The sequence below is a fragment of the Lissotriton vulgaris genome, chromosome 2_2 (genome assembly GCF_964263255.1).
Source record: "Lissotriton vulgaris chromosome 2_2, aLisVul1.2, whole genome shotgun sequence".
NCBI classification, from domain to species: domain Eukaryota; kingdom Metazoa; phylum Chordata; class Amphibia; order Caudata; family Salamandridae; genus Lissotriton; species Lissotriton vulgaris.
This window is the reverse complement of record NC_141688.1, coordinates 215,543,192-215,563,988: the sequence shown is the minus strand read 5'-3', so window position 1 is coordinate 215,563,988 and position 20,797 is coordinate 215,543,192. Positions and strand designations below refer to the sequence as shown.

At 46.8% G+C, this 20,797-nt stretch overlaps 1 protein-coding gene across 10 annotated transcripts in view; it reads left to right on the top strand.

Annotated features, from left to right (window-relative positions):
* Positions 1-20,797, top strand: part of PPFIA1 (PPFI scaffold protein A1) — a 922,132-nt gene that overhangs the window by 606,163 nt on the left and 295,172 nt on the right. For all 10 annotated transcript variants that reach the window (XM_086959570.1, XM_086959566.1, XM_086959563.1 and 7 more), the window contains one exon: positions 15,721-15,921. In XM_086959570.1, coding sequence (XP_086815696.1) covers positions 15,721-15,921 — 201 coding nt within the window. The remainder of the gene's footprint in view (positions 1-15,720; positions 15,922-20,797) is intronic.

The following is a 20,797-nucleotide window of genomic DNA, read 5'->3' as shown; positions in this document are numbered from 1 at the left end:
GAACTTTTCATTACAATTCCAGAGACACTAAACCGCTTATCTGTTCTCATTTGGAAATAACACTTAGGAAATGTAATAAGGTATGTTATACTATAGGACAGGTAGGTCTTGCAGTAGTGGAAAACAAATTTGAGTATTTTTCTCTAATAAGACATGTAAAACTAAAAAGTATATGTAAGGCTCGGTGAGTTTTTTTTTGCCCAGCATTAGTTATAGCAGACTGCTAGCCTTATAGTATTGTTTATATTGCGTCTTTAAAAAAAAACTTTATTGCTCATTTGCACATTTCTCTGATTTTCAAGTGAACCCTTCGTCTTGTTTGCCGCCTGCACCCTGGTCCACCACGGTGCTCTCCCGATTGTTGTGGAGGGTGCAGGCTGACGCAGGTGGACAGGATCTCTTCCGTTGCAGTTGGGGGCGGAGCACCACGACTAGCGCCGTGCTGGCAGCCTATATCTGCCAATGTGTTACCCGCCGTGCAGCGGACGCGCCAAAGGCAAGCTAGTCTGTGCCAGTCCGCGGCCGGCCAGAGCCAGGGGCCACGCACTATACCTAATTTCCTCTCCGTTACTCCTCAGTTGTGCTTAACTCCCTTCAGGGGGAGTGGGCCTTCAACCCAGACACTAGGAGTAACAAAGATAAACTAGGGATTCTGCCCTGCAAAAACACCGCCTGTAGACTTATTACCAATCCTCCTGATCACACGCCACCGACAAGTGAGAGGGGCGTTCTCCCTAAAACTCCCACCCCTCTCGCCAGAATAAGTCAGGACAATTTGTCCATTTGGTACCTCAACACCCGCTCGATGGTTAAGCATCAATTAGAGATCTTCTGTCTCCTTGACACTTTTAAGCCTGACATACTCCTTTTATCAGAAACCTGGCTAACAGCTGAATCCACCCCTGACATCTTATCTGCTATCCCGGACAACAACTATACCCTCCAGGCCAACAGGCTTCAGAGTAAGGTGGGGGGTGAGGTTGCAGCCATTATCTCAGTCACACAAATTTACTTCTCTAACCATATCAATAATCCCCTCTGTGAACAGTCTCCTTTTTAAGCTCGAATCCAATGGCTCCTCATTTACCTGTGCGTTATTTTACAGGCCTCCTCTCCACATGCCCAATTTCTCTCAATTATTCGGTAATTTGATTGCGGAGTTGGCTATTAGCCATGCCAGAGTATTGTTCATTGGCGACTTTAACTATTGGCCACATGATTTGTGAGAAAGCTCTTGCTCGGCAAACTTTACTGATTTGTTGATAGGAATTAACTTCACTCAGCACAACAAAGAAGCCACCCACATGAAAGGACATATTCTGGATCTGGCCTGGACTTCCAATCTCGATATCACTGACCTACTAATCACTCCCTGCATATGGTCTGATCACAACCTTATTTCTTTTTCCATGGCTAATCCCTTAGTCATCAAAGCTACTCCACGGTCAGGAACTGGAGCCGGATAGATATCCGAACATTTTGTTCCCAATTAGCTTCCTCCTTGTACCTCTCAGTCCACGGGCCATCCGGCCTCGCCGCATACTCAGGCAGAAAACATCAATGCCTGGTTGGCCTTGGCGAGAAATAACCTGGCTCCTCTGAGAACGTTTAACAACAAGAGGCCCCATAACCCCCAGCGTTGGTTTACTAACATTCTCAAGGACAAGAAACTTGCCTTGCGCCAAACTGAGCACAAGTGGAGACAGGACTAATGTCCCATCAAAAAATCCATCTTTATATCAATATCAGCCCTTACAGACTACAAAAGTGCCATTCTCAGAGCCAAATAAGATTATTTTTCTCTGAAAATCCTGGAATCCACTAACAAAGCTAAATACATCTTCTCCAGTATTACATCTTTCATAGATTCACATGCTTTTATCTTCCCCGTCGTCATGGTGGGAGTCTCACGGTAACCGAATGACCAAAGCAGTATCATAGAGAAGAAAACTGCATAGAAAAACCCCATAGGGACTGTAGTATTTGGTAACCAGACCTCCTCATTGTTTGGTCCAAAAATCAGCCAATCAGCATTGCTGCCCTGCCCTCACACTCCCCAGCAGAAGCTTCCTGCCTCAGATTTCCAACCGCCTTCGTGTGAGAAAGGAGTCTCCCTGAGCTCTGCTCAGTTTACTGTTCCTGAGTGAACTATTGACCTTCTACTTCTACTGTCTTGTCTACTGGATTAAGGTATTGTGTGTACCTATTTTCTTCATTATGGCTGAAAGCTCTAAAAAGAGGCTGTTCAGGCCTTGCAGATCCTGTGGGAAGGACAGGCTTTACTCTGAAGATCCACACAAGGACTGCCTATACTGTCTTCATCCTAAGCATGTAGCTAAGGATTGTAAATATTGTAGAACCTTTTCTGTCAAAACTCTGAGACAGAGAGGCTCGTTTGCTGTTATGGCTTCAGAAGAAGAAGGCCACATCAGACTCAGATTCTGGGGAGGAATCTTCTAAAATGACACCTAAAAAGAGAAAGGCCTCTATTTCTGAGGAGAAAGTGGAGCCTAAGAAGAGTAAATCTAAAGAGAAAGCAGCGTCTGCTCTCCCTATTACTCCTCTGAAGAAGCGGTCAGGTCTGAAAGGGACAGGGTCTGCTCCGTCGACCAGTTCCCTAGCTTCTACTACAAAATCTGTGGAAAAATCTTCAGCTCCGTCGACGACTTCACCGTCGACGACGACTTTTTCAACGACGACGGCTTCGTCGACGATAGGATCTAAAGCAGCGTCTACGTGACCACGTCGACGACGACATCGTCGACGAAAGGCTCGACGACGAGGATGTCGACGGGGGCCTCGTCGACGACGGCTTTGGTGCCGACAGCTCCGACGACGGTGACCGCGTCGTCGACGGCACAGTCGACGAAAATCATACTTTCAACGGCAAAGGCTTTTAAATCGCCACAGTCGAAGACTATGATTTCTATTCGGTCATTTCAGTCGTCCAGGGGTTCGGCGACTATCAGCGAATCTGCGGAATTCACATCAAGGACGCAGATTTCACCTTTACCCCCATCTTCTTTATTGGAACAAGACTCAGATGGAGAGGAGTCCTCAGGTGCTGCCTACAGCCCTTCACAGCTCAAAATAAAGAGCCAGGACACAGACGAAGAAGAGGTATTTTCCTTCAAGGACAGAGCTCAGTCTTCTAGATATGAGTCTTTCCATGAAACATGTGATTATAATGAGGAAGAAGAGCAACAAGAGGAGTCATGAGAGGAAGAGCGACAGGAGACAGTTTCCATACCTGTGTCTCTTGTATCTGACCTCAGGTTCATGATAAACGAGTACTACCGTCGTTTTCCGGAGGCAAACTCCCATCAATCATCTACGCCGGTGGCTTCATCGCAACCTCCAATGACACAATCAACCTCTCAGGAGCAGGGGGTGAGATCACCGCCAGTGATAACAATAAGGGATGACCTAACGGAATCCGACGAGGATGATCAACCTGAAAGGGAGCTTGTACATGATGCTACGGGGCAGGAATGGAATGAGTACATTTTGCCATCGGCCCCGTCACCTACCCCGCTGCCATCCACCTCTCCTCCTCAAGACATCGGAGGGTTCCATGACATAATGGAGAAGGTGGCTAAGAGATTTAATTTGGATATGGAAGTTAAAGAAACGGAATGTTTCTTGTATGATTTCAAGGATGATGCCAGGAAAACGACTCGCTCGATACAGATTATCCCTCACGTTTGGGAAGAGGGCCTAAAAATTTTAAAGACACCGGCTTCCATAGCGGTTTCTGTTCCAAGAATCGAAAAAAAGTATAGAGCGCCAGAGTCTGCTGCAGCCTGTCTAATAGGACACCCCAGACCGGAGTCAGTTGTGACGCAGGCGGCGCAGAGGAATTCTAAGAACCCGGTGGCTACTTCCTTTGTGCCACCAGACAAAGAAGGTCGGAGAATGGACGGTGCCGGTAAGAGGTTTGCGGTCATGGCTGCCTCTACTATTAAAGCAGCCAATGCTATGGCCCTTATTAGCCGTTTCAACAGGCAAATGTGGTCAGATCTGGCACCCATACTGTCTGCGCTACCAGACGATAGGAAGGAGGAAGCGGCGGCTATACTCAAAGACGGAGCAAAGTCTGCTGCTGAATCAATTGACATCGCCATGGACGTTTCATCTATGGCTTTCAGACAGATGGCTGGGGCAGTTTCGCTTCGCAGACAAGGTTGGCTTGAAACAACCTCGTTCCGTCCGGAGGTGCAGGCAAAAATTGTAGATCTGCCATTCGATGGCGAAAATTTATTTGGGAAACATATAGACGAAGCGCTACAAGGCATCAAATCTGACACAGATACTGCTAGAGCGCTGAGGTCTCTTCAACAAGGACGGTTTCAGTCCTTTCGTAAAAGGGGTGCAAGAGGTCAATTTAATCAGAGATCCTCATATCAGACCAACAGATATCAGCCTTATAACCAACAGGGATATCGACAATACAATCCAAACACCCAGTACAGGCCCTCCAACTCCTCTTACCAGCAGCAGTCTAGGGGCAATTCAAACACCAGAGGGAAGAGTCAACAGTCTAACAGACGTCAATGATTTCAGGCCGGCGCTCCCCACACAGCAGATCCCGGAAAACGACCACTATCTGTCTCAATACTTCAACAACTGGATGTCCATAACATCAGACAAATGGGTTTTAGACGTCATAAGCAGAGGTCATACCCTAGAATTTGTAGAAATGCCACCAGATCATCCCCTGGTGTTCAGGCTCAACCAACATCGTCAGGAGTTGCAGAAGGAAGTCCATTCGCTTCTGCAAAAGGGAGCCATAGAAGAAGTGCCGCAACATCTCAGAGAGAAAGGCTTCTATTCGCATTTCTTCCTCATCAAAAAGAAACAAACCCTGAAATGGAGATAGGTATTGGATTTGAGGGATCTGAATCAATACATAAAAAAGATTCCCTTCAGAATGCTCTCATTACAAGAGATCCTCCAAATGTTGAAGGAGAAAGACTACATGGCGTCTTTGGATCTCATGGATGCGTACTTCCATATTCCAATTCATCAGAAGCACAGAAAATATTTAAGATTCATTGTGGAGAGTCGCCATTTTCAATTCAAGGTCCTTCCATTCGGCCTCAAATCGGCCCGAGGGTGTTCACCAAATGCATGGCCCCGGTGGCGGCCCATTTAAGATTGCAAGGGCATTACATTTACCCATATCTGGACGACTGGCTGGTGACAGGTCCATCATTCAGAGAAACAACAAGGTCTCTTCAGTGCTGCATTCGGCTATTTCAGCGCTTGGGACTAAGGACCAACTTGGAGAAATCCTCACTTACTCCAGCCCAGGGCATCCACTTCTTAGGGGCATGGATATGCACCAAGGCAGTAAAAGCTTATCCTTCCGAAGACCGAATGAGAAAGATAATGGGTCTAGCAACGACCCTTCAGACAAAAAGGTTCACTTCTGTGAGAATGTACAAATCCATGTTGGGGATGATATCATCCTGCATCCCACTGGTGCCAAATTGCCGTCTTCGAATGAGACCTTTGCAGGAACAACTGGGCGAGCAGTTGGTTCAGTCCAAAGGAACCTTCGAGGATCGGATCACCATCACGAACCGTATGAAGGTGGCCATGTCATGGTGGAAGGTTCAGAAGAACTTCCATCAGGGCTTGAACTTTGTACCTCAAGATCACGATTACGTGATCACAACGGACGCCTCGTTGCAAGGATGGGGCGCGCACCTTCAAGAGCTGGAGATTCAGGGCCTCTGGTCAGACTGGGAAGCACAGCTTCACATAAACATGTTAGAACTCAAAGCGGTGTTTCTGGGGCTTCAAGCCTTCCTACCCAGGATACGACACTCGTCGGTGCTTATTCAAACGGACAGCACCACGACTGTTTTATCTGCTAAAACAGGGTGGAACAATATCCAAACAACTGTCGGCGTTGGCGCAAAGAATCTGGAAATGGCTGATAAACCACGGCATTTCAATTCAGGTGCAACATATACAGGGCATCCTCAACACACGGGCAGATGACCTGAGTCGCACATCGAACGTGACGCACGAGTGGGAACTGCACGACACTCAGCTTCACAAACTGTTTTGAAGGTGGGGCACTCCCACATTAGACTTGTTCGCAACCAGAGACAATTCAAAGTGCGTCCAGTTTGCGTCCAGGTACCCTCATCAAGATTCCAGGGGAAATGCATTCCACATGGACTGGACGGGAAGGTTTGTCTACGCGTTCCCTCCGTTTCCATTAATACCGCGAGTACTTCCCAAAATGAGGTTAGAACCGTGTCATGTCATACTGATAGCACCAACCTGGCCGAGGCAGGCATGATTTTCAGAACTGCTACAGATGTCAAAGGGCATCAAAGTCCAGCTTCCGACATTCCGGAACCTCATTTCCATGAAAGACGGTCAGATTCTGCATCCGGACCTACAATCGCTAAAATTGTCCTCATGGAACCTCATGAGCGGGAATTCCAAGACTTAAACATTCCACAAGACTGCAGACATATTCTGTCGCAAGCCAGAGCTATGTCAACCAACAAGACATATGCAGCAAAATAGACTTGATTCTGCCACTGGTGTGACAGTCAAAACTTACACCCGTTAACAGTACACCCCGAAGGTATTCTACCTTACCTGTTGTCGTTATCTAAGGCAGGTCTGTCACATGCCTCGGTGTAGGTACACTTGGCAGCAATATCACGCTTCAGGAGAAAGCCAAACGAGCCCTCTCTCTGGTCTTCCAGGCTAATAAAGGAGTTTATTAGAGGACTTTTTAGAGTTATTCCGCCCATTCGGCGCCCGCCAGTGCCATGGCACCAATACAGTCCTATCACAACTTATGAGGCCGCCTTTCGAGCCTATACACAAAACAGACTTACAGTTCCTATTGTGGAAGACAGCCCTGCCGCTTGCCCTAACATCAGCAAGGAGGGTTAGCGAAATTCAAGCCTTTTCAGTGGAAGAGCCCTTTTTACAATTTCGCCAGGACAGGTTATATTAAGGACAAATCCAACGTTTATACCCAAAGTCCCTACGTCTTTTCACCTCAACGAGCCTATTGTTTTTGCCTACCTTTTTCAGCAATCCCTCATCTGAAGCAGAAAGAGCTTTACACTCTTTGGACATTGCTAGATGTTTGAAGTTCTACATTGAACGAACAAAGACATTTCGCAAATGCAAGCAATTGTTTATCGCATTTGAAGGACAAAGGAGAGGCCTCCCTCTGTCAAGACTAAGTATCGCCAGATGGATTTAATCGGCTATCTTGAAATGTCATGAAAAAGCGGGAAAGCCGCTCTTTTCCAAAGTGAATGCCCATTCCACAAGGAAGATGGCGACATCGATGGCCTTGTTTGCAGGAGTGCCGCTACCCGACATCTGCAGAGCAGCGACGTGCAAGAGTGTGCATTCATTTACCAAGCACTACTGTCTGGACACTGCGTGGAAAGAGGACACGGCAGTGGGACAAGCTGCTCTGAAACATCTATTTCAGTAAGGTATAATTTGATTATCTGTTAATTTTTCTATACAGTACATTGATATATGTTTGCATATATATATATCTGCTTATATAGTATACTATTGTTATAGATTGTTCTATTATGTTTCTTTCAAGAACTTACACAATATATTTTAAAGAGAATATGGTTTTTATTCTTATCTGACTTGTGTATTTTAGATCATGTTCTAACATTGCTTTACTGCAGAGCTTCCTTCTGGGTTCTATCCTGGAAACGCTGCAAATTTTGTGAGCACTGCTTACTACTCTGATACAAGCATGTGAATCTATGAAAGATGTAATACTGGAGAAGGAATTAGTTACCTGTACACTATAATTCTCCAGTATTATCTTTCATAGATTCACATGCGCCCGCCCGCCCGCCTCCCCGTTACTCAGGCAGAACCTGTTCTCGGTATTTATCCATGTCTCTCACTCGGACGGAAATCTGAGGCAGGAAGCTTCTGCTGGGGAGTGTGAGGGCAGGGCAGCAATGCTGATTGGCTGATTTTTGGACCAAACAATGAGGAGGTCTGGTTACCAAATACTACAGTCCCTATGGGGTTTTTCTATGCAGTTTTCTTCTCTATGATACTGCTTTGGTCATTCTGTTGCCGTGAGACTCCCACCATGACGACGGGGAAGATACAAGCATGTGAATCTATGAAAGATAATACTGGAGAACTATAGTGTACAGGTAAGTAACTAATTTCTTCTCCATCGTGGAGGAACTCGTAAAACCTGACCGTATCACTGTTAAACCCTCTTAATCACAATCCCTCTGTGACTCTCTTAATACTTATGTTAGACAAAATTTTCAATACAAAGCCAGCATCCCCACGGCCACCTCATCCCCTGATCCCGGTTGTGTCTATCGTAATCCTCTCCACCTTGATCTTATTCCACCACTCACTCAGGAGGTTTTCTTTTCCCTCCTCAAAAGGGTTCGCTCAGGCTCCCCGTTGGACCTTTGCCCTCCTCATATTGCCCGGGAGGTCTTTCTCCACATTCCGGAACCTCCCTTATCGCTCCTCAACAACTCCCTCATCACGGGCACTGTCCCTAACCTCTTCAAGATAGGGGTAGTTGCTCCTATCCTAATAAACACAGGCTCTGCCCCCCTCGTGCTTACCAACTTCCGCCCCATATCTCTGCTACCCTTTCTGGCTAAAATCTTGGAGGCCTTTGTAGGTAAATACCTTAGCACATTTGTGGAACACTACCATCATTTAGACTCATTAAGCTGGCTTTAGGCCCGAACATTCTACTGAGTCCATTGTTCTGGTTGTTCACGACGAACTCCGAAAGGGGGCTGACGGAGGCATCTACTGTATCTGTCGGCAGCTTTCGACAGTCGACCACAACTTGTTGGTCGAGTGTTCTGGGGCCCCCACTAAGATGTATCATCTCTTTTCTCAATGACCGCTACCAAGTGGTTCGTCTATCCAATTTTTCCTCTGAGAAAAAAGACTGATCGGCGGGGTCCAGCAGGGCTCTTTTCTCTCCCCTCTTCTTTTAAGAGCTTGGAAAGAGAGATGTAGTTACTTTTAATTATGCTGATGACCTCCAGCTTGCTTTAACTATTGATTCATCACCCTCCTCTATGGAGAACTTTAAATCGACCATGAACTTCATAAGCAACTGGATGAACTCAAACCAGTTAAAGCTCAACCCTGATAAGACGGAGTTGATTGTTACTGGGTCCTCAGCTAACTCTTGGAACTCAAACTTCTGGCCCCGTTCTTTGGGATGTCCACCCTCCCCAGTCAGCACGGTCAAAAGTTTAGGTGTCACAATTAGCAGTGACCTCACCATGAAGCCCCAGATAAATTCAGTGGTTTCCGCTTGCTTCCACCTGCGAAGAATTCTGAAAATAAGCAGATTCCTATCCTTTGAGGCTCTCATCAAAGTTACTCTGGCCTTAGTAATGTTGCATATTGATTACGCCAATTCCCTGTACGCCAGAATCCCTGCATACCAATCGCACTGGTTACAAATGGTACAGAAGCAAGCCGCTAGGCTTGTTTAAGTCCAGCAGAAATTCCATCACGCGAAACCCTTGCTTAAGAGTTTGCACTGGCTCCCGGTGAGCCAGCACAGCCTCTTCAAACTTGGCAGCCTGATCCACAGAGCCTTGTCCTCCCATGGACCTGTTTTTATTGCCACTAGAATACAGCGATATCCCCCCTCTCGCGAGCTACGTTCATCCAGTCTGAGCCTACTGACTCCTTGCTCTTTCAAACTGAAAAAACATGGTGGACTAAGATTCTCGTCCCTGGCTCCTCACTTCTGGAACACCCTCCCCCAGCACTGCGTCTAGTTCCTTCCTATCCTCAGTTTAGGAAATCCCTTAAGACGTGGCTTTTTTCTCAGGCTTACAACTAATTATCTTTCATTGCAGTTGTCAATGCATCTCTGCCTAAGCGCCAAGAAACCCCTGGTGAACGTGCGCTCAAATAATTTTATCATATTATATTGTATATGTCCTACTATATAAGAACATTACACCCTGTTCTCCGCGCTGTCCGGGACCTACCCGAGGGGTGAAAAGAAGGATCTGAAAGAGACCCGTTAGTGATAGATTACTTACCATAGAATATCCCCAGGCGTCAGACTGGATCCGGAAAGTTTTTCGTCAGCAGTACCCCTGAGCGTCGGAAGGTGGCGTTGTGCGGCTCTGCATCCGTTGCTGGCATCATATATGCCGAGATGACATCACAGAGACTACTTAGGCGCCACCCATGCACGCTAACGTCAGTTCTTTCTTTTACCGCGCCAGCAAGCGCAGATCCGGTTAGAGCACGTACCCTAGTCACTTTTTTACTAACTTTTTTGAGACATTTTTTTTCTCCACTGTTTTGAGTCTATTACTCATGGTGCCACGTAGGGATGCCTGGGTTTAAATCCTGTGGGGCCTGTCACCGTACGATGTCAGTGGCCGACCCCTTTGGCGTCTGTCTCACTGTTTAGGGCGACGCCATGACTCCCGGTCATGTTCCGACTGTCTGGCCATGGCTCCGAAAGCCTTACGGCAGAGGTCCCGTAAGTTCCTAGAGGCCCGGCAGTCATCTACTCGGCGTTCGAGATCCAGGGGTCGATCAGGGTATTGACCGCAGAGCCATCATTATCGCTTCTCGGGTTCGAACTCCTCACACTCTGAATCTAGTAAGAGAAGTCATAAGAAGAAGAAGTCGAAGATGCGCTTACACTCTTTGACGTCCCCCCGTCTGTCTCCGGACGTGGATGAGGGAGCCGGGGTTACCTCCCCCGCGGCTCCGTTGGAGCCTGTGATTCCTGCGGTCTACCCACCTTAAATGGGTCTGTTGGCGACTCTGGCCCATTAGCAAGATTTTCTTGCTGCCATGGACCGCCTTTTTCAGGCCTCAGGCTTCTGCCGACACGCCTACGGGCCCCCCCCCCCCCCCTCCCCCGGTCCCACCTGAGGGGCCTCCCTTTCCGCCGGCTCTGCTATTGGCGCCGTAGGGTCCGTCACTGGCGGCTCCGGCGCCACCACTGCTCCGTTCCCGGTGACACAATGGGTTCCGTTTGTACCACCTCCGACCTTGCCCGGGTTTCCGGACACAATGGGTTCCTTTTGTACCACCTCCGACCTTGCTCTGGGTTAGGACCCTTACCGGGATATGGAGCCAGATCTGCACTGTTCTTGGTGCCGTTGGACCATTTATATTACCCTGTCCCTCCCCTGCCGCCGCAACCTGTGTCTCAGGCAGTGGAGGAGGGGGACGACTGGGAGGGGTTTGAGGACCCTCGTGCACGGCAGTGCGAGTCGGAGCAGGAGAGGGCAGAAGAGTAGGAGGATGCAGGTGGCCTTGACCTCTCCTCTGAGTCTGGTTTCCTTTCCATCCTGCTGTGGCTTTGGAGGAGAGCACCACATACACTGTGGTGCTCCGTAGAGCAGCTGAGGCCCTTGACCTGCCTATGGTAACTCTATAAACTTACCTCCTCACTGAAGTCCTTCAGCCGACGGCAAACTCTATGGAGCCTCTGCTACTGTTCAATTCGGCGTTAACAGATGTGTTAATGGGCACCTGGTCTAGACCAGCCACGGGCGTCCCTGTGGATAAGAACGTGGCCAGGCATCATCGCCCGGCCCTGGTTGACCATGCATTTTTTACGACTCCCCCAACTCCGGTGAGCCTGGTCATCCAAGCCTCCACCTCCCAAAGCGCATTCTCTACCCCCCCGCCGGATAAGGAATCTAAGAAGCTGGTACAGTTTGGCAAGAAACTGTTTTCCTCTGCCAGCTTAGGGCTGCGGTCGTTGAATACCGAATGCCTCTTGGGCCGCTACTCCCAGGCTGTGTGGGACACGGTTGCGCAGACGCTGCTTCGGTGTCCGGAGAAAGGTCGGGCAGTACTTTCCCACGCTGTGGCTGAGTGGAAAGATGCAACAAAGTTCGCCATCTGGTGTGGACTAGACACAGTGTACTCGTTGGGTAGGGCGATTTCCACCACAGTGGCCCTCCGTCGTCCCGCCTGGTTACGGTCCACTGGGTTTTCAGGGGATGTTCAGAGTTCCCTTTTGATGGTACCTGCCTGTTTGACGATAAAGCAGATAGTGCGCTGGAGCGTTTTTAGGACTCCTGGGCTACTGCCAAGTCCTTGGGTCTCTCCACCACACGCCCAACCCCGTCTGCTTTTCGTTCATTTCGTAGCCACGGAAGGGGTGCCCCAAAAGGTTTGTTCAGCCAAAAGCCTGCGCAGAACCAACCTAATCGCGGCTGCGGATGTGGTTCCCGTTGTGGCAGGACAGGGGGCCAACGTGTCGGACAGTCCACTTCTGCTCCCACAGCATCCGCCTCAAAACCTCCCTAGTCCGCGCTTTGGGGTGCACCCCATGCCGGCGGGTGGCAGGATTTGCCATCACCACCTCTACTGGCGTTCTGTCTCTTCGGACAGGTGGGTGCTGCAAATTGTCCGAAGGGGCTACTCCCTCCCCTTAGAGTCTGCCCCCAGCCATACCACCACAGTTCACCGCATGTTGGGGGATCACTTTCTGCTTCTCCAACAGGAAGTCACAGGCCTCTTGGCCAAGGGGGCCATTGAGCGCGTTCCTGGGCCAGAAGTAGGATGTGGTTGTTATTCCCACTACTTTCTGGTCCCCAAGAAGGAGAAAGGGGGCCTGCTCCCCATCTTGGATCACAGGAACGTCAACCGCTACCTCTGGAAAGAGCAGTTAAAGATGTTGACTCTGGCTCGGGTCTTGGCTGCCCTCGACCTGCTGCCCTTGCTAGGTCGAAATGGCAGTTTAAAACGGCACACACTCAGTCTGCAATGGCAGACCTGAGATATGTTTAGAGTGCTACTTAAGTGGGTGGCACAATCAGTGCTGCAGACAGACTATTGGTTATATGACAACAAGGGAACCCTCTAGGTAGTTAAGGACCTTGGGAGTGGAGGAGTGTGGCTCAATGGTTAGAGCGGCTGACCCTGATGCAGAGTTCTGACCTTGGACCAGGGTTCAATTCCCGCCTCGGCGGGTCTTGGGCTCAATTTCCTCGGACCTGACAATTCTCGCCTCAGTGCCTATTCTAATCATGGGCCCCACGCTGCAACTCTGGACAATAGCTTGCTTAACCTCCACACCAGCCCCAACAGCGCTCGGATGCCTGGCTTCACCCTGGGAGTGCCCAGGGGTGGACACTTCACAGGGAAAGCCAGGAAGAGTTCCACAGCGGTATGAGTAATAGCGCCAGGAAACCGCTTGGTGGCAGTGCGCTCTACAAATACCTTGACATTTACATTTAAATTTGGGGTGACAATTTTAGTAAGACAACAGTGGTCCTTAACGGATCAAATAAACACAATCAATTGAAATATAGTCAACAATTTGTACTATAAGCTAAAAAGGTGTCCATCCGGATGCTATATTTAATCAATATAAGGTATAAAAAGATTTTTTGTGAGCACAAATATACAGTGGGATACACTCCTGTATCCAATACATAAGACAGAAACAAAAATGAAAGAAGGGGGTTATTTTCAGGCAAAGTTGAAGAAAAAATGACGCTAGTAATCAGATGAAACTAAACAAAGCTGTCCTTATATAGTAAACACGATTGGCAACACAATGGAAAACATGTGTGTAACTATTTCATATGTCGACGGCGTTTCGATCCTTAACACATAGATGCAATGATCATCATCAGGACTATAAAATGAATGCCTGAATATTAATTGCAAGCCTTGATGGTTTGGGCTAGAACGGTGCCGAATATGGGAGCATAGCCACAGATGAGGGCGGGTTGCCCGGCTTGAAGAGCGGGGTCATGCACGAAGGATTTACGAAAGCCTGATCCTAGTCCGAAAACTTTCCAGTTGGAGGTTGGATCAGCGTAATAAATCTAATAGAACTGTTTGAGTAGGTAATTGGTAATAGCCGGTCCGCGGGAACGTTGTACCAGTCTGTGTGCTTCCGAGAGGTATGATGCCTCAGTTTCCAGTAGGTGAGTAACCACAAGTAACCGGGCGCAGTGGCAACGGCCCGGTTGCTCGTGGTTACTCACCTACTGGAAACTGAGGCATCATACCTCCCGGAAGCATGTATGCCTGGCCAAGTAAATAATACTACATGTATATACATGCATGGGTTTGTTTTGTACATAGATGACTACATGGTATATGTATAAGATGTATGTATATATGTTTACATATACGTATATGTGTTTGTCAACATATATGTTCTTGATTCCAGTGTCATTTTTACACTCTTGAGTGTGTAGTATTACTTGTCTAATGTTACATTGTAATGCTGAACCTTCTCTGCAAAGACAGCTAGACGCTGTGATTCTGCAGCTTCCATCATCTGCACAACATACCTTTTATCCTCTGCTTGGGAGGTGTCTGCCCCTGCTTGTTGATCCTTTCAAACAGAGGTTAAGGCAGATAAACTTGTTCCACAACTGGAACACTTGTGCACCACCAGGTGAGTGGTGCATTTGTACAACACTCTGCGGTTTGAGATGTAGTTGTTAGCAGGAATGTTTGCTATTGAGCTAGAGCAATTGCATGAGGAAGGAATCATGGCTGAACATTTTCCAGGTGTACATTTCATATATTCCCATTCAGTCCAAGGCCATTCTTTCCAGGTGCGTGCACATTCTTAAACCTATAGGGATGTGGCTTTTAACAGTCACTTGATTTTATATACATGCCAGACTCTGACCTTGGCAAGGAGAGTAGAGGAAACAGTTAGAATCCCAAGAGAAGCTGCACGAAGAAATGTTGAACGTTGCTATGAAGAGTGTACCACTTGTGACCGCTAGGAGTTCAGAAAGTTAATAAGAACTCCTGAGACAACTGACAAGACCTGCATCCCTATTCATCTAGGGACATGCCATCTCTCTAGGTGGCTGAGTCTTCTGATCCATGGGTAATTCCAGCATCTTGTCCATCAGCTTACACGTATTACTGTCAATAATCCAACTCTATTAAAGTAGGAGCTAAAGGTACCTGCTTATATTTAATCATAATGATCATGCCCAGCTCCGAACTTCTTACTGATACTACTTACAAATTCCTTGAATTTAAAAATAGTCCTATGTGTTAGCCTAGAATGAAAAATCTATAATTTACAGATTGGGGTTCCACGCTACATCAGAGCGAGACAAAAGTGCTGGGACATCTGATTCGAACATTCATTGCTGTAACACTTCAAGGGCCTCTTTTCTGACATTTTCCTTTTGTCCCTACTAATATTCTTGGCAGTCGAATGCTGAGTATCAGTTTGTCCTCCTGCCCCTTAGATTTTAGGCACCTAATCTGCTCCTCTCAAAATGTGTTTTCAGGGTATGCCAGATGGTAGCAAGCAGAAGTGCTGATTAGAAAGTTTGAGTGATAAGCCACGCCAGTCATCAAAGTCCTCTGCAATCACCTTTATACTGATTCAAGTAAATAAATCCGGTTTTACTAATGGGTGCTAAATCAGGGAACAGTTGATTACTGCACTCTATATTGAGTGTCTATTTAGGTTTGAATTGTCAACAGAATTGTATTTGTTTAGCATGTTTCTATCCTATTCATATAGTAAATGGCTTCACCTTGTAAGCTCGCTCATCTGCAACTCGTGGCAAATTGCTATTAAATGAATTTTCGGTCTTCCCATATTTCTTACATCCTCAATCAAGTCTGTTTATCCTGACTTGAACAGTGTATAATAAGAACTTGACAGCCTAGTGTCTTTAAACAGCTTTTTCTTGTCTCGTTTGACAGCTTTGGGTTGGAATGCCTGCCTGGTATGTGGCGGCCTGTCGTGCAAACGTTAAAAGTGGAGCTATTATGTCTGCACTGTCGGATACTGAAATACAACGAGAAATTGGAATTAGTAACCCTTTGCATAGGCTAAAGCTGAGACTTGCCATTCAGGAGATCATGTCCTTAACCAGTCCATCGGCGCCACCCACATCGAGAACGGTAAGAGTAATTGAGGACGCTTTGAATTGCAGAGCTATTGTTTTGTATGTATAGTTTCTGGTTTTAGAAGTCCATTTGCTCAGTGTTTTTGACTTTCTAATTGAAACAATCATTTCTTTGATAATGCTTGTAATATTTAAGAGATAAAGAATAGGTGCAAATTGTATTGCATTTGGATGGAAGTTGCCAGTAGACATTTTCTTAATTGAAAGTATTATTGTAGCATCAATTTGAAATGGCCAGTTTTGTGATTATAGTACCACTTTAAAATTTCAATATTAAAAATTTGTCTGAAAAAATGTTGTAGACAATTGCAAAGAATTAACTTGTTAAGTCCCCCTGTTCTTGTAGTAATTTAAACCAAAAACCTGTCAATGAAACGTTTTGTATTTTAAATATGCATTTTGTTCTAAAGCACATTTGTTCTATAACTTAAATTCAGAAAAATGACTAGCATCATTGGCACTTGTCTTTGATACACAGAATATGACAACCTCCAGTTTAGATCTACTCTACCATGGTATCTTCTACATAGCCACTCAATTGTTAGCAGATTACATAGTTTTTAGTAGCATTCTGCAATCGATGCAGTGGGGGGGACAAAAGCCGAACTGTGCATATGATGCAAGAAGGGCCAGTCTAGGCCTAGTCTGCACTGCCATTTTAGTTTTCTTTTATCCCATGATCATACGAGGCTCACTGCTTGTCTGACTTCTGTTTCAGCCTTACACAAATATTTTATGGTGTTTCTCACTCTGGTTTGTAGATGCCTCTTTTTAGATCTATATTATTTGTCCTAGAATATATTGTCTATGGGAAGGTTTGTAGCTGGTTGTAAAACATTGAGGGTTTCCTTAGCTTATAATTCATATTTGTTACTGCTGCTTTCATTGTGTTACTGACATAATTAATTATTTTTCCGTTTGTGATATTGACAACACACTTATCAAGATGCGTAGTTCTTATTATCCAATGATATTTATAAGTACATATATTATTTGCCTCCTGCTACAGAAGGTAAGAACTAATTTCACAGGAGATAAGGGTATTGCTTCATGTTACATAGAAGGCAAGTGATTCTGACCTCCTTATGAATTAGAAGTCAACAAGAATGCTCAGTCCTACTTTCTTTCAGGTGTGCATGTTCTATTCTGACTTTAGTCTGTCATGTCTAAATGACCCTAAGATTCCAAAAAACTCCTTAGCCCTTCGTCTTAGTGACTACTTCCTAAGGGGGAAATAGTGTTATTTATTAGCTTAAATAGAGCACACTGCTAATTTATTCACAGCCAGGAGCGTTGGCCCAATTCTGCAAATTTGTAAGAAGGTTTCATACATCTGGCCATTAGTTATTACACCCATTTATTTTCAGAAAGCTCATGTGTCCATGTCCTAGATAGTAGACACTTGTGTATTCTTATAGCTCACTTAAAATATACATTGTGGTTTCCTCTATATAAAAATATAGGTACAGATCATTCTTGTTATTTTTAGGCGTGGCCTAATATAGATGTTGAGTACTATTAATGCGATTTCTGCTAAATGTGGGGCTCAGGTTAGAGATGTAACAAATCTCTAAGCACTTTTTCATCACACCTGACAGTGGTTAGCTGGGAAAGATTTGTACATTTAGTATGTTGGGCTAGAAGAATCAAGTTGTCTGTCATATCATGTGTTACAGAAACCTCCCAAACATAGGGTAGAGATATTTTGTTTGTTAAAAAAGGCAAGTGTGTCATCATACAGAATTGTACTGAATGATGGCCGGCCAAGAAACCAGATTTTTGCAGTTTCTGCTTTTACCGAAATATTCCACACCTGTTAAATAATTGCTGGCGAAAGATTGGATCCGAAAACTTCAAAGCTCTCTAAGTCAGTAAGGGGTGCTGCCTCCTTGTCAGCACCAAAAGGGACATCTAACAAAGTCACAGTCCTTATAGCTCCCACCCCGCATGTTGACATTCAGTTCTCTATAGTTTGGGTCATCAAATTACATCTGGAGCTCGCACCTTGTCACTTCAGAATGTCTTACATTTTGTGCAGGGCTAGGAGATATATCTCCCATACTATCATTTAATCAAACCCTATAGGGATTGTGAGAGACGGATATCCAGTACAGACCCTCATTCTATATGCCTGTGCTGCCTGGGGTTGTATCAGGAATCCAATTTATGCCAGCCCTACTGCAGTATGCATACTATGTCGAGTAAAGAGAAGGTGGTCCAGCAATTCACAGCGCAGGCCTGTGAGGACCAACTAGGCGGTTGTCATATTCCGGCCAGCTGTAGGTCACTAACATTGCTCTCCTCCAGCAATCACAAGAAACATAAGCACTCGTTTTTTTAAAAGGTAAATTACATCTGCACCCTCAACTCCCACATGATTGTCATCCTCTGAGACAGAGTTAGACCCCTCTGAACTGGCACCAATGGCGCTTTCAGATTCTCATTCTGCACTAACCTGTACCTAGAGTATCAACAGATAAGACCCCAGATGAGACTGCGCCGATGCCAGCATTTCCCAACTTCTTGCCCCTTGAGTCAGATCACCATTTTCAGACTTTTCTCCAGGACAGCAACCCCCTTTGGCCTGCCTTCAGCCCACCTGGGGCCTCGAGACGTGCCTATGTTAACCAATCAATCAATCGTTAAGTGCACTGCTCCCCCCGCAAGGGTCTCGGTGCCCTTTGTTGCTGCGCCTGTGTTCGGCGCAGACCTGTCTCCCTTCAATGGTGTACCACCTCACTACTTTCCAGTAGAGCACTACATAGCACTGCTGCCAGTGCCAATCATGGCTCTCAAGGCCGCAGATGCCACTTCCTCCAATTTCTATGACAGGACTGGCGCCAAGCTCCATTCAGATGCGGAGCTAGTACATTCTTTGGAAGACTTTAAGTCGAGAAGTAAGGCCCAGAAGATTCTTAAGGAAGAGAGATACCACTAAGTACCTCTTTCATATGACCAGCCCTGCAAGACCGAATTGGACTCCCTTAAAATTTGAGGCTGCAGTGGACCAGGGTTCTGCTGACCCCAACCAACATTGGAGTTTCCTGGGCTTCTGCCAGTGGTTTATTCATCTCCCTTTAGCTAAAGGTGAAGTTTCCTTCTGTCCCTCTTCCTTTGAAGGTCATAATCTGTGGTACGAAACCCAACTGAAATTTTCAAACTACACCTTCCTTCCACCACTTTTCACAGTGGCCTGGACAGAAACGATGGATTGTGTAAATTCTTGATGTTGATAAATTTCCTACTAGATTAATTTGAAAAGGAATGGTTTCCCAAAAGCCATAGTAACAGCCAGTTGAGTGCAACTGACATCAGTAGAGACGCATTAATCTTTGGCAAATAATGTACTTGAACACATTCATACTTTAGTTTAACCCTCAAGGCAATTGTATATTTAAAGATGGATTGACTGCACAAGAGACAAAGTAGATCAGCTCATTGTTGGTTACTGTGGCAGTAGGACAACAACGTAGTCCAGAAGAAGTCATTGTCTCACTGGATTTCTTGTTTGTATCAAATGTTCTACGCCCTTGCTAAAAAGGAACTGCCTGAGTGACTCCAAGCTCATTTTACCAGGGCCAAATTGTCATCCTCAGCTCTTGCAAGAGGTGCTCTTATTGTGGAGATTTTAAAGGCGGCGAGATAAGCGTCCTTGCACACCTTTGCTTAAACACTGTTGGACTTGGACTCGAAGGAGCGTAGGGACCTGCATTTTGCCAAATCTCTGTGGCAAGATTACCACATCTAAGAATCTAGGTGAGAGATCTGCAGGAGGCGCTAGAGAGACGGGACGAGAGAGGTCGGCACTCCATTCCACCCTGACCTTTCAGGCAGACAGGCGGACACAGCGGGCACAGTGGATGCAGCGGACAGAGAGCAGAGTCTGAGACTGAAAACTGAGCTTTTCACAACGTTTCCGAGCTGTGCGAGCCGAGTGCGGGAGTGAAGAGCTGAGTGAGCCGAGTGAGGCTTTGTGAGCAGAGTACCCCTGCCGGCAAAGCAAAAAACGGAGCGGACCAAGCGGCTAGGAGGAGGCGGTGGCAGCGGTGGACAAGAGGCGGACAGGAGGCGGCAGCTGTGTGAGGTGAGGCCGGCGAAGCAGCGCGAGGCAGTGCGGTAAGCAAGCGGCTAGAGTTCGAGATCGAGAGGGGCGGCACCTTTGGTAAAGCTTGCAGAGCGTGTCCTAAGCCCCTTCTCTCTGCCGTAGCCGCGAGTCACCTGTTGCTGCTCCCCCCCTCCCCCCTCTCCAGCCGTTTTAGGCTTTAGCCACGGATACAGGACAAACCCGGACGAACCCGCTCTTCACTCTCTCCTCCCTGGCAGCCGCCGCAGAGTTTTGGCAGCACTTGAGGAAAACCTTAATAGCCTCAACAGCCCAAATAGCTCGGCATTGCCGCCCTGTAGCGGCTTTGTGGCACGGAAAACTTGGCATTCCAGCCTGCGGGAGTGCTACTCCTTGTCTGCATTACTCAAGCTTGGACAGCCACCCCGCAAAAATTCACCATACCATCAAGCGCAGCTAAGTGTGGCTGAAGTACCTCACCAAAGTACCCATCTACCTACCTACCCACCCGGGTGTGCACGTGAAGGAAAGTAGCCAACTTCAAAATTCCATTTGATCTGAAGTAGCCGGGAGGTGGCGAGACGTAACCACAAGTGCAGAGTGGCAGTGCACCTTCAGCCTTCCCGGATAGCCAACGGCGAAGGGTGCAAAGGGAGCTGAGGGAGCAGGACGTTGGCAGCCCGCCATGAGGTCTGGAAGGGTAAGAAAACCTCCAGCGACCCAGCCTAACAAACGAAAACGGAACAACACAAGTATATCAACAAGCCCAGAGCCATCCAGCACGACCAAGTTGACCAACCTGACTAAG